Source organism: Triplophysa rosa, unplaced genomic scaffold, assembly GCF_024868665.1.
Source record: "Triplophysa rosa unplaced genomic scaffold, Trosa_1v2 scaffold139_ERROPOS793776, whole genome shotgun sequence".
Taxonomy (NCBI): Eukaryota; Metazoa; Chordata; class Actinopteri; order Cypriniformes; family Nemacheilidae; genus Triplophysa; species Triplophysa rosa.
The window spans coordinates 241954-257638 of record NW_026634143.1 but is presented as its reverse complement, the minus strand read 5'-3'; the positions used below and the strand labels follow the sequence as shown (position 1 = coordinate 257638).

The 15685-nt window shown below is 42.8% G+C and overlaps 1 protein-coding gene across 8 annotated transcripts in view; it reads left to right on the top strand.

Annotated features, from left to right (window-relative positions):
- plch2a (phospholipase C, eta 2a) overlaps nt 1-15166 on the top strand; it is an 80462-nt gene extending 65296 nt beyond the window's left edge. For 5 of the 8 annotated variants that reach the window (XM_057326840.1, XM_057326844.1, XM_057326839.1 and 2 more), the window contains 17 exons: nt 210-413; nt 501-621; nt 1420-1591; nt 2317-2424; nt 4051-4206; nt 4835-4933; nt 5060-5160; nt 5243-5328; nt 5463-5645; nt 5882-5989; nt 6070-6194; nt 6403-6487; nt 7230-7376; nt 7531-7610; nt 8944-8970; nt 9924-10254; nt 12753-15166. In XM_057326840.1, the coding sequence (XP_057182823.1) occupies nt 210-413; nt 501-621; nt 1420-1591; nt 2317-2424; nt 4051-4206; nt 4835-4933; nt 5060-5160; nt 5243-5328; nt 5463-5645; nt 5882-5989; nt 6070-6194; nt 6403-6487; nt 7230-7376; nt 7531-7610; nt 8944-8970; nt 9924-10254; nt 12753-14311 (3692 nt within the window). In that variant the 3' untranslated portion in view covers nt 14312-15166. Of the gene's footprint in view, nt 1-209; nt 414-500; nt 622-1419; nt 1592-2316; nt 2425-4050; nt 4207-4834; nt 4934-5059; nt 5161-5242; nt 5329-5462; nt 5646-5881; nt 5990-6069; nt 6195-6402; nt 6488-7229; nt 7377-7530; nt 7611-8943; nt 8971-9923; nt 11056-11952; nt 11983-12752 lie in introns of all 8 variants that reach the window. The other 3 variants (XM_057326846.1, XM_057326845.1, XM_057326841.1) reach the window with 3 other exon arrangements.
- The last annotated feature ends 519 nt before the right edge of the window (nt 15167-15685 follow it).

The window sequence follows — 15685 nt, the reverse complement described above, 5'->3', positions numbered from 1 at the left end:
TAGTCCGCATATTTGAGATTTTTCTTCCCTGAACTTCAGTGTAATACTCATTGTTTTGGCTTATTCGTCAGTCAATCATTTCTTCTGTGATAACATTATCCATCTTTGTCTTCATTTTAGTAGCACAAACTTCATTCATGTCTAAGTGTTGCAACAGTTTTATTCTGACTGTGATGATGTGAAATATAAGCAGGTTTGTATCCGCGCAGGTTTTACGAGTTACATGCGGAGTCCCGCCGGAGACATCTTCAACCCTGAGCACTACGAGGTGAATCAGGACATGACACAACCTCTGAATCATTACTTCATCGCCTCGTCTCATAACACATACCTGACCGGAGATCAGCTGATGTCTCAGTCTCGGGTGGACATGTACTCGTGGGTTCTGCAGGCCGGCTGTAGATGCGTGGAGGGTGAGACTCACGCTCGTCCGTCTTCACATCTTCATCATGAGCTCAGCACACATGTAAGTCACACGTTTGCTTTCAATACTCCTGTAGTGGACTGCTGGGACGGACCGGACGGAGAACCCATGGTGCATCATGGCTACACCCTGACCTCCAAAATCCTCTTTAAAGACGTCATCGAGACCATCAACAAATATGCCTTCATCAAAAGCCAGTAAGAGACATTTTAAAGTTTAAAGAAATGAAATTAGAGTTCACGAAAAGAAAGCGCTGTCTGTTTGTAGGAGCGTTAAGATCTCCTGACGTTATTACAACTTAGCAGAAGACGACAAAACTGCCATTTCCAATTCCATGAGATTTGATGGAGCTCTCGGTCTCAAATGTTTCTCCTGTGAAATGAATGTCACTGATGTCTTGGAGAAACGGTTGAGACGTGACAGCGATCTCATGTGGGATTTGTCTAGTTTTCTTTCCTTGTTCCTTTGAGGTGATCATCTCTCAGTGTGGGTTATTGTGGTTTTCTTGAGATTCAGAGAGGGTTGAAAGAGTCTGGCACTGAACATGTGTGTGTAAATCTCTTCTGTATGAAAGAGGACAAGTGTCTGAAGATTCCCTCAAGTTTCAATCCTGAAGGACCCACAATCCTCTACAGCGGCGCTGTACGTGTGCGCGTGTGCGTGTGTGTTCACACTGTCGTGGCTCCTGGAGGTCTCTGTAAACTCTTTTTAGTCACGGCCTCTCAACATTGCTGGAGATGTGATGTGAGATTGTTCAGCCTGTTGTTTAGCTTTAGTGTAAGTTCAGGAATGGCAGTGATAGTAAAAGGAGCGCAGTAAACATGCAGGGTTATTTATCATCTATTTTTGCCTGATGATGATGTGTTGTACGCCTCTGCTCAGCTGTAGGTTCACTTCAGTTAATCATTCTCAAGCAATGAAGATAAAACGGAGAATCATACAGTAAGAGCAATGAGGTGTTTGAAGATGTCCATCATGCGTGTGCGTGCGTGCAGGTATCCAGTGATCGTGTCCATCGAGAATCACTGCAGTGTTCCTCAGCAGAAGAAGATGGCTCAGTGTCTGACTGAAGTGTTAGGAGATAAACTGGACGTCTCCTCCATCTCCACGGACCCGTCCGGACTCCTGCCGTCACCCGAAGAGCTGAAGGGAAAAATACTCATCAAGGTGACCATCATATTCACACTGGATTTCATGCAGTGATTCAGCTTGTGCTTCCGCATGGAAAAAAAACAGTAAAGCATTCAACAGAATTATTCATACAGTATACACATAAATGCAAAGACAAAGAAAGGAAAATGAAGAAATACACTTTTAAGTTGTCAAGTGAGAAACAGGTCAGATAATAAGAAAGCTAAGGAACCGAAATGCATATACTGTATTTGCATATATTCAATGGTAATGTGAAGTTCATAATAGTGAAATGTCTACAATGCTCAGTGTTGGAGACGGTGTGAAAGCAGTGTTTTAATGTGTCCTTGCTGTAGTCCAGCTCATCTCGTGCTTTTAAGAAAGTGTGAGGGCTCGAAACCGGGCCGTGAATGGAGCGTCTCGGCAAACAGGCCAGTTGTTGCTACAGTATAATTGTAGGAGTGAATCCTGAACTGAAATGTGGGCCAGTCCGTCATATTGACAAATTACTGGGCACACATCACAGACAGCGACTACCAATGAGTCTCTCACACACAGACTGTAATATATAAAGCCTGCAGACAGCTCGACATGCCGTAAAACACACACACTGTAACAGGTTATGGAGCTTTATAATGAAAGATTGAAACATTAAATATGTCACTTTGATGTAGGAGAAATGGTGTTTAATATCCTCTTTTACAGCATCAAGGTCAGCGCTGTATGAATTATAATATATTCCATTCATCTGCCTGTCATAGGGTAAAAAACTGCCTCCGAATATAGATGAGAATGCAGAAGAGGGGGACGTGTCTGATGAGGACAGTGCTGATGAGATGGAGGACGACTGTAAACTCATGAATGGAGACGTAAGTCATGAGAGACACCATTCACTGCAAACATCTCTGTGTGAATAACCGATCATGACATCAGAATCTCTCGTCATCACACTGCGATACAATCAACATTACATGTATTACCGTTCATAAATCAACTCAGTGGTTGGGGTACTCGGACTCGAGTCCAATTTGAATCAACTCAGACTTGTCACGGACTCGAGTCGAGTCCAGACACTGGATGAGTAAAAACTAAATGACTTCAGCTATTTGCATTGTGTTGTCACAGCATTGAGCACGGGCAATCGCTGACATTTCTGTTAAACGCATGGGCCTTTCAGTCACAGGTGGGTTGGCATCAGGTGGGCATGCACAGAATTAGCTCTTAACAGATGTGTTCAGCAGCAGCAGATTTATTTCCACTGATAACCAACAGAGTCAAGACACGATGTAATTAGAGATTCGCTGTGTAGTGGAGACAGCTTGCAAAAGTAAGAGTGCAGAACGTGGTAAGTGACGGCTTGAAAGCGAGCACTAGCCTATCACACCATAGGGCCATTTATTGATGCATTAAGAGGTGTAAACTTTTAAATAGAATGATAAGTGTAAATTGTTTGCATGTTATATTAGAACATTATTTTGTTTCATTTCTTCATTTAGTAGAGGCTAAATAAGATATTAACATTTAAAAATGGAAAAAGAATGTACACGTCAGCATCATCTTGACCTTTTGAGCATGAAGGCAAACTTATGATTGCACTGGACATTGCAAATGATTTGTAAAGATTAAAAAAATGTTGAAGAGCTCAGTGTTGAATTCACAATTGACCTTTCGCTAGATTTTGATTGACAGGCAATCTGACCAATCATAATGCAGATATATGCCATTTTTATTATTCAACAAACAAACCAGACAGGCGAGTCAGTAGATGAACTTTAGTAGATACTGTATGTGCATTGACATATTTCCACAGTTCTGATGTTCTTTCATGTTGAATTCGTGCAACTAGAAGAGATGATTGGTTAACATGTACTGTACGCTGCTTAAACTGAGGCTCTAAACATTAAAGCACCACAAAACAGTATTTATTGTTTGAATTGGTTGCAAATTACAAAAAAAGCTCTGACGGCGCATTGTTAGTATCCTTTTCACTGTAAAAAGAGTCTGTAAAAATAATGCAATTTCAAATCATACAAACCTTCTGGACTCGACTCAGACTCGGATGTTAAGGACTTGGACTTGAGTCCAATTCGGCCCCCTTTGGACTGGGACTTGGATAATATAATATAACCATAATAACTCTAAATGTAATTTTTTGTGGTGATATTTGACACAGACGTGTGTTTTCATTTCCCTCTGCTGATGACATATTCAGATGAAATCCGTCTCTCTCTCTTCTGTCTGAAAGATGCTCATATATTTTAAATGAAGGCTCTTCTCTCCTAAGTGCTTGAAGTACAAGTAAAACTAAAGGAGGAGGACATTTGTCCTGGATTTTTCTGTGTGTGAAATCAGGTCAAGGGCTTCAAACCTGAAGCGAGCGACCCAGATATTTTGATGAATGGTTTGGACCTTCACGTCCTCTGTAGAAAACTGCAGGTGGAGTCCCAATGCTCATTTAAAGAAGTCTTGAGTTCTCTCTCTCTCTCCATGTGCAGACGTCTATGAACCGGAAGCAGGCTGAGAACGTTGCCAAGAAGAAATTAGATAACCTGATGAAGGAGTCGAAGATCCGAGACCGAGAGGATCCAGACAGCTTCACCATCACAACCCTGCCGCCCTCGGCCAAACCTCCTGAGAAATCAGCTGTGAAAGTACAAATCACTCTCTTCTGTTTCTCGTCATTTATTTACATTAGTTTCTGAAAAAAAACTGCCTAAGCTCATTGGCTGGTTTAAGCTGGTCACCCAGCCTGGTTTTAGGTTGAACTGGTGAAGCAGTTTGAAGTTTTATGTTACAGAAAGTAGTCCGACAGAGAGATTGTCCTTCATGTATAATGCAGTTCAGTTGTGGATAGATGTTTGAAATAAAACTCCGCCCGTCATCCATAACATCCTGAGACTGAAGACAAGGTTACGTGAAAGGGTCGTAGTCTGTAGTTTTATCTGTAGCTACATTACTTGAGTTTTTCTTGACCTTCTTTCTGGTTTTTAACATCAAACAGACGTTTTGTCGTTGCTGTAGCTCAGTTGACAGATCATGTGTAATTTCCTAGAAACAAACACGTGCTAATGAAAACCTATGTTATCTGTATGTAAATGATGTTGAGACTGGCTAACCCGTGGGTCTCTTTTATTTTTTGTACATGTTGGTTTTTGCTGCCACCTAGTGACGGTGTGTGTGTGTGTGTGTGTGTGTGTGTGTGTGTGTGTGTGTGTGTGCGCGCGCGCGTGTGTGTGTGTGTGTGTGTGTGTGTGTGTGTGTGTGTGTGTGTGTGTTCAGGGTAAAGGAGATGAGGGCACTGACACTGGAGATGAAGCAAATGCTGGCAGCAATAAGCGTCTGGCCAAATCATTCATGGGCAGTTTCTCCAAACGCAAGGTGATTCTTCACCTGTTTCTTGTTCTCATCATAATCACTCTGTGTGATGTTTGTGTTGTCACTGCAGTTTTACATGTCAATGTAAGGATCAGAGAATGTACAGTTCCATTATTCTTTCATCTGCAGAAAAAGACACGTAAAGTGAGGAAATCATCCAGTTGTGAGGACACAGACACAGATCAGGAGAGCTCGAGTGGAGCGTCTAAAGCGGCCGTACATCACAGCAGGTACACGGCTCGACTCATTCGTCATGTCAAAGCCTTTGTGTCAATGTCTCTTTATATCTAAAGCTTTCATGCGTTTCAACAGAAAGAAGAAAACCATGAAGCTGTCGCGAGCGCTCTCTGATCTGGTCTACACCAAATCTGTGGGCATGCCGGACTTTGAGACACAAGGTGAGAAGAGAACTGGACTAATAAAAGAACTGCGTATCTTTTGTGCAGTTTCTATAAACCCATGAGTTGCGAGAGTTGAAGATTTCCTCGTGATGAGTGTGTTTGCGTGTGTGTTGGGGATGGAGCGGTCGCAGGCAGCTGCAGTTTTCAGGTGTCGTCTATGAGCGAGACCAAAGCCCATCAACTGATGCAGCAGAAACCTGCGGCGTTCGTACGATTCAACCAGCGTCAGCTGACTCGCATCTACCCGTCGCCTTACCGCGTGGACTCCAGCAACTTCAACCCACAGCCCTTCTGGAACGCTGGCTGCCATCTGGGTACAGACAAACATTTACTGTCCAGAACAAACCGTATGTGTGAAACATGCTGCCAACCTTCTGCTGTCATATCAACACGTCACAGAAATACAAATAATAATCCGTACAGCGCTGTAACAAACCTGAGACAAGAACATGTACACAGGCTAGGAACGACCTGTTTGTTGTGATGCTGTTGATGTCAAACGAACCGATGAGTGAATTAACGTTGATTTATTTTTATATGCTGTATGTAGTTGCTTTGAACTACCAATCAGAGGGCAGAGTTCTGCAGCTGAACAGAGCAATGTTTTACTGTAACGGCAACTGTGGCTACATTCAGAAACCCTCCTGCATGTGTGAAGGTCTGCACATCACCTCGTTACTCTTATACAGATGCATGTGTTGGCATTCAGAGATATGAGTCCTTCTCTTCTTCTGACAGGTTCATTCAATCCGTTGGCTGAGGATCCTTTACCAGGCCGTCTGAAGAAACAACTGGTTCTTAAGATCATCAGTGGTCAACAGTTACCCAAACCCAAAGACTCCATGCTGGGCGATCGAGGAGAGGTGATCTGAGTCACTCTGCAGTCATGATCCGAAACATCTGCATACACAAATCAAGAATCTTACAACACATGTCTGCTTGCTAAATTCAGTTTGTTCAATTCCAAAGATTCTTGAGGGACATGTCTCTTTCAGGGGTTGTAATGTGAATATTTTGGATGTTCCAATATGTGGGAACTGTTTTGAAGCTTTTTCATCATGTCTTCTGTAGATCATTGATCCGTTTGTGGAAGTGGAGATCATTGGACTTCCGGTGGACTGCTGTAAGGCACAAACCCGAGTGGTTGACGACAACGGTAAGAGAGGCACGACAGGTATTATACAGTATGTCACGCACGCAGTCACTTGTCGTTTCACTCATAAATGTTGAGAGATGGGTCATTAAAGTATCATGTAGTGTAAAAGTGTACATTTATACTGTATATATCTGTTTGATTGGAAGAGATGGCAACATTCATGCGTGAAACTTCACTATTTCTTACCAAAGTAACTCACGGATGCAAGTAGATGTACATTAAGATCATTTAACAGACACTTTATTGATTAAAGACTTAATGTTATGATCAGGGCTCAGGACACAATTGAAAGTTCATAGTTTGCTTCAATTTGTCACCCACCAGGTATTGGGTTAGGGTTAAGTGTTATGAGGTTTCTGTCATCTGAAAAAGTGGAGACAATGACGTTATAATATAGTAGAGTATCATCAACATAATGATGACAAGAGAAACAAGATAATAGCAGCAGGTAAATGTGGAACAGGATTGGCCCGAGGATGGAGCCCTGTGGCACCTCAGATTCTGAGAAATAGATTTCTTTGTAACTGATATGATAAGTGCAAGTAGAAATCATATAGACCAACACAGTGGACAAGTCCAGAGAAATTTATGAAGAGTAAAGGCTACTTTAAGTTATTCAGTCACTGCAGTGGGAAGGTCAAGCCGATAATACTGGAATCCTGAATCTCTCATTCATTCTGATTTCTCCATAAATGTACCGCTTTATAATGAATTACCCTGTCTGTCTCTCACTGTCTCTCAGGTTTTAACCCCATGTGGGAGGAGACACTTGTCTTTACTCTACACATGCCAGAGATTGCCCTTATTCGCTTTCTGGTTTGGGATCATGATCCAATTGGTCAGGATTATATTGGCCAGAGGACCATCGCTTTTAATAGCATGCTTCCTGGTACCATCTGTCATGATTTACACTCTCCTTCATAATAGAAACATTAATCTGTGCTATAGGAGACTTTTGTTTTAGCCCCAGACTGAGTCTATACATGTATGTACACTTGTAAAATTGATGCAAGTTTACACTTTCACTCATGTTTGTGTTTCAGGTTACCGGCATGTGTATTTGGAAGGCATGGAGGAGGCGTCCATCTTTGTTCATGTTGCAGTCAATGACATCACTAGTAAGGTGGGCACCTCCTGTAGCTACATGAAAGTATAGTTTGCTGGTATCATGTCAGAGAGAGCTCTACATTTTTCATTTTCACTTTTTGCATGATTTGTTATTGTAGTTACTGGAAAACTTCAGGTAAACAGGCACAAATTCTTTTTAATGTTGTATAGTGTTCACAAAGTCAGTCATAGCTTCACAGCGTATGTGACATCTCTTACGTTCATCTGTAAATCTAAAAAGACTGAATGTGCTGAGCATTGCTACTATGCATTGTAATCATTATGCAATACTAGACAATATAATACAAGAAACTGTTTTTAATTCCCACAGTAAATAGTTGAAGGGTGTAATACACAATATGCATCCACATCAACTGAAGAAATCTTTAATATCTCTGGGATATAAACACACAGTATTTCTGCATATTTTCTATGGCACTGCATATTCTGTACATGACACTTTCCTTTAATAGACTACAAAAAAATGAAACTTTCTGACCTTAAGGGGTCAAACTAAACAATAAGAGAGCTCCATAAATGAACACGCACCGATTTAAAGACATGCAGACTTTTGTATACTTTGTGTTAGATAACATTTACAGATGAATGCACGTGCACGTCTTTTGGATAGAAATGTCATTGCAGTTTGTCCTCTATTGATGGGAAGTGGCATCTGATGTTAGAAACATGCTTACATGCTCTTTTCCATAATTTGTCACCTACACATTCAGTGTCCAGAGCAGATGTTATCTGTGTAGTTTGTCTGTTTTTTCGCTCTTTTACTCTTTCTCTGGCTTCTCTCTTCTCTCTCTTATGTTTGTGATTACAGTACACCCATCTTAGTCCAAAAGCTGTCTATAGAGGCAGGAAAATATTAGGATCCTCGTTCATAACTCAGGTGTAGTGAGACCCAATCAGCACCCTGCATGCCTCCCCTTCCCCAGTGAGCGGTTAAATCCTGATTCATTTGCTAGCATTCACCATGCCAACTCGTGCAGAATGAGTTGCTACATAATTGTGACCGCCTTCCTCCACTGCATTCTCATTGACCCCTAAAACAGCGGGAGACACGCCTTACTCCTATTTCACTGAACTCAGGGCATTTCAGGTCCACGATGAGTCTCGGCTGCCCCGTTCACAGTAACAGAGCACTCACTCTTGGTATGTGGAGTCTGTTATCTTCTGTTTATTCTTTATCCATGACTTTGAGGGGCTGCCGGGAGATCTGAGCTAGTCATTTTTACACATGTATCTTTGGAGCTAAAGGTAAAGCTTGAATCTGCTTTGAGCTCGAGTACAGGCATTATAATTACAGAGATCACAGCATGTGTGTGATATTCTTCATTCAGCACGTCAGCGGTGAGCAGATCAGAGAGGTAAAAGCAGTTCATAGTCAACCTGGCATGAATGGCAAAATGACATTGGGTGTTGTGGTCTCTAGACGTCTTGAATGATTAATTTTATGGAGGATGCTTTGGGTTTTCTGGCCATTCTGAACAAGCACTGAACTGATAACCCAGTGTCATTTTATCCTGAAAGATGTCCTGCTTCCTTTCCCTTCACATTTATTCACATTCCTGTCATACGCTCTAACGCTCTGTGTTGGTCACCCACATGTGTCTGTCCATTCCTGATTCTGTTGTTTGTGCTAACTTACGTTGTACATACATGTAATATCAGCTCAGAGTTCTTGCATGATGTTTCATAAACTGTCCAGATGTGGATGAGCACTGCTGAGCAGATAATCGTACTGTTGCTATCAAGCATTTCTCAATGGTAGCAGGTGTGAGAACATGTCTTTTGGGGTCTGTACAGCCCGTTGAAAAGACAGCTTAAACCAGCCCAACGTGGATCGCTGGTCATGATAAGAGGGTTCTGGACACTCGGCTGGTTCAACCTGCAAAACAAGATGAACAACAGGTTGGCCGAGCCAGCTGAGATCAGCAACCACCTTAGACTGGTTTAAACAGCGGTGTTAATGTGGTTTTAATAGTTTACGGAAGAATGCTACACTGTAAAAAAATCCCGTAAAAAAAACAGATAAAGTACTGGCAGAAAATTACCAGTACATTTTCCTTTATTTTACGGACATTTCCGTTAATGCTAAAATGCAAATGAATGCAGTGCAAAATGTAAAATACAGGTAGAACAACTGTAAAAATGAACACGGAAAATTCCTTCATATTAATACAGTATATTGTGCCCTATTTTTACGGCTTTTTTTAGAGTGTACGTGGGTTTCTGTTTTAAGATCAGATCAGTTACAGTCTGATACATTTTAATGTAACGTACCAGTTTGGGTGATTCTCTGTGTATCGTCCTGTTACAGGTTCGAGCAGTCAGTGGTATAAAAGGACTGTTTCACAGAAATCCAAAGCAGGCCTCTCTCGACAGCCATGCTGCTTCACAGCTCAGCCATAAGCCCACCTTCGGTGCTCATCTGCTGCGCCGCACCGCCAGTGCGCCCACCAAGGGTCAACCCAAAGTCAAGAGGGGCTTTCCTGAGATCTCCATTGACACTAAAGACTGCAGCTCAGAGGGCGCCAGTGAGGAGCGGGAGTCGGAAGAGGGCCCAGTAGTCCACCACAACGGAGACACAGCGTCTGCAAAATCATGGGGTCACGGCACAAACGGGCAGCTTCACCCTGATGATAGTAAAGGTAAGAGCGCTTTCGTTTATCCCGTGCCTCGTGCCAAACCTTACCGAGACAGGGGGACCATGAGTGAACCCCTGAAGAGAGCCAACAGGTTGCGTCTCCGGGATCCGCTGGACGAGAAGCCGGGTGTGTTCGCTCGCTTGGCAATCAACAGCTCGGGCCGGATTGGGATGACTTCCAATTGCATAAAGTGTGTAATTGGCACCAAAGAGAGTCCCGTCTTTGAGAGGAAGGTAACGAGCACTGCTTCACCCAGGTCTGAAAGGACTTGTCGCTCTCCAACGGCTTCGCGACAGGTTCAGCCAGAGCCTAGTCCTAAACCACAAGTCTTAGCCCAGACAGACGCTAAACAGAAACCAGACCCTCGGGGTCAAATCAAACCCGTACCGGTACCCCGAACGAGGACAAAGGTCGGGCAAACATTGGGTTCTCCATCTTTCCACCCGATTGACGTCCCCTCTGTGAGAAATGCCCTCTCGTGTAGCATTCCACGCCTCCTCCTCCGGTCCCCGTCTGGTCCTCCTCCTCCAATCCCCGACAGCAAAACCAGTCTCTGTCTTAAATGCCCCGCTCCACCCGACTATGGTAGCAGCTGTAATATTTCTGTGAATGACGTCATGAGCCTGTCTGACAGTGATTCGAGCAGCTGTGACAGTTTGGCCAGTCTTGATCTGCCTGCTATGTTCCCACCGCGGGGTATGGAGAACCGAAGGCGGGCCGCAGGGACATTGCAGCGGGAGATGAATGCCCTCTTTGCCCAGAAAATGGATGAGATCCGAAGTAAATCCCCCTTATTTTTCGCCGGTAAGGTCAATTTGTAACTCGATCTCAGTTTCCCAGTGGCCCCGTAGGGTAGAGATCAATAGATTGTGATGGAACCCAATAAATCCCTTTACCCTCCTAAAACAGTGGTGACATCTTAATCCCTGTGACTCGAACTCAATACGCTTAAAGTCATGACAGTCAGCTGAAACACTGAAAGCATCAATCCATATTTCACTGTAAAGTAATCCGTAAGGTTTTAAAACAAGAAACTACAGCTCATACATTACAGTCTTCAAAAACAAATGAGAAGTACATTGATCCTCAGATAAATGATAGTGACGAACATCAGTCAATTGAAGAGAAAATTAGCCATTTGCTGCTCGTCTGTGAAAAACACCCCAGTCTTTCACGTCAACTGTGCATATCAAAAGATGTGAAGTCCTGTGAATGTTTGCTTACATGTTTAGAATGCAGACAGTGAGTGATTATAGTGCTCATGTGATGGTCACAAAACTCTGTTATGTAAGAATGTGTTTCTGTCCCACACCTTTGAGCTTCAGCACAAAAGCAGATGTTTAGCTTCACCTGTGGGACAAGACATCACCATTGGCCATGTTCTTGTATTTTAATGTGTGAGTGGGCTGTTGGTCATATGCAGCTGTGCGCTAGTATTCCTACAGGTATATCACAGTTCACATGATCTGAGCACTCTGACAGTGGTTAGAGGACGACCTCGTGTCTTTATTGCCATATCTGTATGACATGAGGCTGATTCAATGAAAGTAAATGAAGTTGAGTCAATAATGACTGAATGTTCTTCAAGATGTTTTTATGAGAATTAATCATATAGATTCTAGAAGCATACATGTCTTTCCTTCTGTTTCTCTTGTAAAATGCCGGTTTGTTGGTTCTTTCCTGCATGCTTTCTGTGTTTAGTGCAGAACTGAAGGGTTGACCAATGACCAGGTAAACAGACTTTATGTGTACAGTACTTGTGTATTGTCTTTCTGTAAAGCGCATGATTTGAACATATAGACGGCGGGCATGTGTGTTGTGTTGAAGAATGCAGTGATCGCCTGATGCTCTCTGCTCACATTGTGTTTTTAACAACCTGTTGATCATTTTTATATCATCACAACATGAGTTTTCATGTGCTTTTTTATCACTTGAATATTTAATGCACATTGTTTTTTTCTGGTATTGTGTGTGTATTTCTTGTGTTTATTTTAATATTAACATGAAACCATTTGTTCATCCATTTAGACAAAGCATGTTACAGATTTGTTCAAATGTGGTTTGTTTTCTCTCCCGTCTCTCTCCAATCTTTTTAGGCAAAAATTGTTTAGATTTAGGGCTGCACAATATTTTCTACAAAATGAATTGAATTATTTCCCTTGCATGTCAACTGTGATTAGTACAATTGACATTATACACAAAAAGTGAGCAGTGTGCCAGAACTAGAAAATCCCTCCTTTATTCATCAAACTTTCACTAGAAGTTTGCTTAGACTGCTTGAATCCTGCAGTTCATCATGACTGTATGTGAGAGCGTGAAATATCAAACATGCGTCCGTCAGACGCTTACAGATGCTGGACACTGCTGATAGGCCTGTGAAATAATGTAGACACCTCATGTATTCAGTGTGTGAATGCTCTTCCGTTACTTGTGCAGCCCTAAGTGTTGTTCAATGGTTGACTTTACATCCCGTTGATTTTTTTCTCTTGATGTGCCTACAGAACATTTTGAAGCACAGAGTGTGACTCCCTTTCTGAAGGCCTCATGTCTGGAATCCATTACTGAGGAACTTCAGGAGAATAACATTCCTGTGGATAGCTCACCACATCACACCAGTGACTCCATTACATCTCCTCCACCATCCACAGCAATAACACCTCCTTCCAATGAGGACATCCCTGTGAAAAACAATGAGGCCATTCTGAACCCGTCTGTGCTAACCCCGTCTGACACTTCATTTCACGGCAATGCTGAAGATTCTAGGAAAAGCCACATCAACTCTTCACTTTCCACAAATTACCTTGACATCGGATGCGATACGCCCCCTTTGGCTGAGCAGGCAGATGCTGAGGTCGTGCAACACGCGGCTGAAATAAACACAAGACAGACTCTAGAGATAAACAGCGTGAAGGAGACGGTTTGCAGCGTTTCGACTTCTGAAAGGGTTCAGACGTTGAAAGCTAAGTTTGACAGAGACTTGGGGCGAAACGTGCAAACAGGACCGAGACCTCCGGTCAGGAGGACCAGAAGCGAAGGACAAGTCAAGGCCTTGAATAAAGCCAACAGTCCGTCAGCCGTCCCCGAGGTCATCACCGACGCCACTCTGACTGACAGACTCTGGAGCAAACTGGATCCCAGCAGTCACCGGGACAGCGTGTCATCGTCTTCCAGCATTTCCTCCAATGACACTGTGATTGATTTGTCCCTGCCCAACCTTTCAAGAAAGAGCCTTACCTGCCTCACAGCCGCGCGGGACTGCTCGGACAACAAGGCATCCATGGCCAACTGGAGCATCCAGCCTCGCTCGTCCTCCGTCGTCAGTAAAAGCAAGTCCAACCCCAACCTGCGGGATGGAGAAATGTGCGCGCCAGAGGACGAATTACGACCCAGGCCCCTGGTGACCGAGAAAGATGCCGGCCGGCTCATGCAGAGACGCCACACGTGGAGCAGGTTGTACATGGAGGGCTTAAAGCAGTCATCCGCCCTCGCCGCCGCTGGCTCCAAGAGGACGACCGCCCCCTTAGCGAAAGACACGGACAGCAGCTCCAAATCCAAAAGCCTGGGAGATCTCACCTCAGACGATATTGTCTGTAACTTTGACAGCAAGTATCGCAGCATTAGCCGCAGTTTCATCGTGAGGTCGAGCCGCCAGCGGGGTAAAGCTCAGAGAAAAGCGCAGCAGAATGATCTGACGGAGCAGCTCAAGAGACTCACTGACGTGGAGCCCCTCACCAGCAAAGACTTTCAAAGCAAGAGCGATGCAGAAGAGGTGCAGGATGAAGAGGAGTTGCCGTCTTTGCGCAGGAGCTCCTCGCGGAGCCAGAGCCGGGTGAGGTACATCGCCAACCGCGCCAGGCAAGCCCAGGAGAGGCAGCGGCTGCAAAGTTTGATCAGTGGGACCGGAAGCCCGATGGAAGAGCGAGGCAATCCCGAGGGAGCCTGTAGCGTACCTCACAATCTCTGTGCCTGCCTGGATCTGCTGAGCCAGCTTCCACCAGGACCTCCCCAACGAAGCCCCCCCAGTCCAGACAATGATGTGTTCTTCACGCTCAGGCTGTAGAAGAGTCGTCATCCATTCATAAGAGACTCCACTGTAAAATCTACCTGTATGTTGAGCAGCCAAACATTTCTTCTGTGCACCTTCACGTTTTGGCCTGATGGAATAGGAAAGCACACTTTTGTTTCATATCCATTGCTTTCAACCCTGATTCATTTAAACTTTCGATTGGATGCAACGGTTTGCTTGTTTTGCAAGAAAAAGGATTTGTTCATGTGCATGCGTTTGTTGAAAACAGCCACAGTTGTAAGACCAGGGGAATTTTATTTAAATAATGTTTTAAAAAACACGTTTGCACCTGATCTAGTCATGTTTTAGGAGATTAGATCATGCCAGCATGTAATATAAAATCTAGAGTTTTTCTTTGAACATAAGGTGCAATGACAGCAATAGACGGTTAAATATAAAGACTACTGCTTTGAGAATGAAATATGACTTCTTGCATTTATATACTGTATTTATTAGCCTGCAGCCAAATACAAATGCATGTTCTCTGTATTGTTTATGCTACGAGAACAACAAGCATGGAATGTATTTGTCTGAATAATTTATTGTTTTCTTGTAGGCTCTTGTGTTTGTTTCTCCTTTTCCAGAATGCTCTTCCTTCTCATGTAGCTCTAGACTAACACACAGCATATTCTCACTTTATGTACAGTAGCTTGACACTGGAATTATATTGTATGTCACTTGATATTCTTAGCGTTTCTTCAATGGTCCGCCGTATTTTAACCTTTTTCAAAGGTTTTATGATTTTCAAATGTACAGTCTAGTTGTGAAGAGTTATGTAGACGTTATTCCATGTCCTTCATTACTTTTTTAAGAATGCTACTCAATTAAACGGAAACAGTTTTTTAAGTATATTTTTACTGTATGTTCTTGATGTTCTTTGATTCAAGCCTCCGCTTCAGGATCACACAGACACTCTCTAATGTATGGGAGGCAAATCCTGCCAAATTTAAATAAATAAATTAAACGATGAAAATGAAAATGAAAACCAGATTAGCAATTTCATTATACACAACTGCGTGCACATATGTGCCAAAATGAAAAATAAAATGAAATTATTTTATTTTCATTTTTACACTGACAATGCATTGTCCCTGTCAAATTGAAAAAGAAAATGCAATTGGTGATTTGACATTTCATTTTCACTAAAATCTCGAGGCAAGACTGCCAATTTGAAAATGAAAAGGCAAATGTGAAAAATAAATTGTAAAAACATTTTTTACAAAGGTTTTATTAATGTTCACGCAATAATACTGACACAATTCAAATTAAAATGTAAACTTTGATTTTCATTTTATTTTATTTTCTCTTCTCTTTTATTTCGTTTTCATTTTCGTCTTCGTTTTCATTTTCTTGTTCACAGTCATGCAA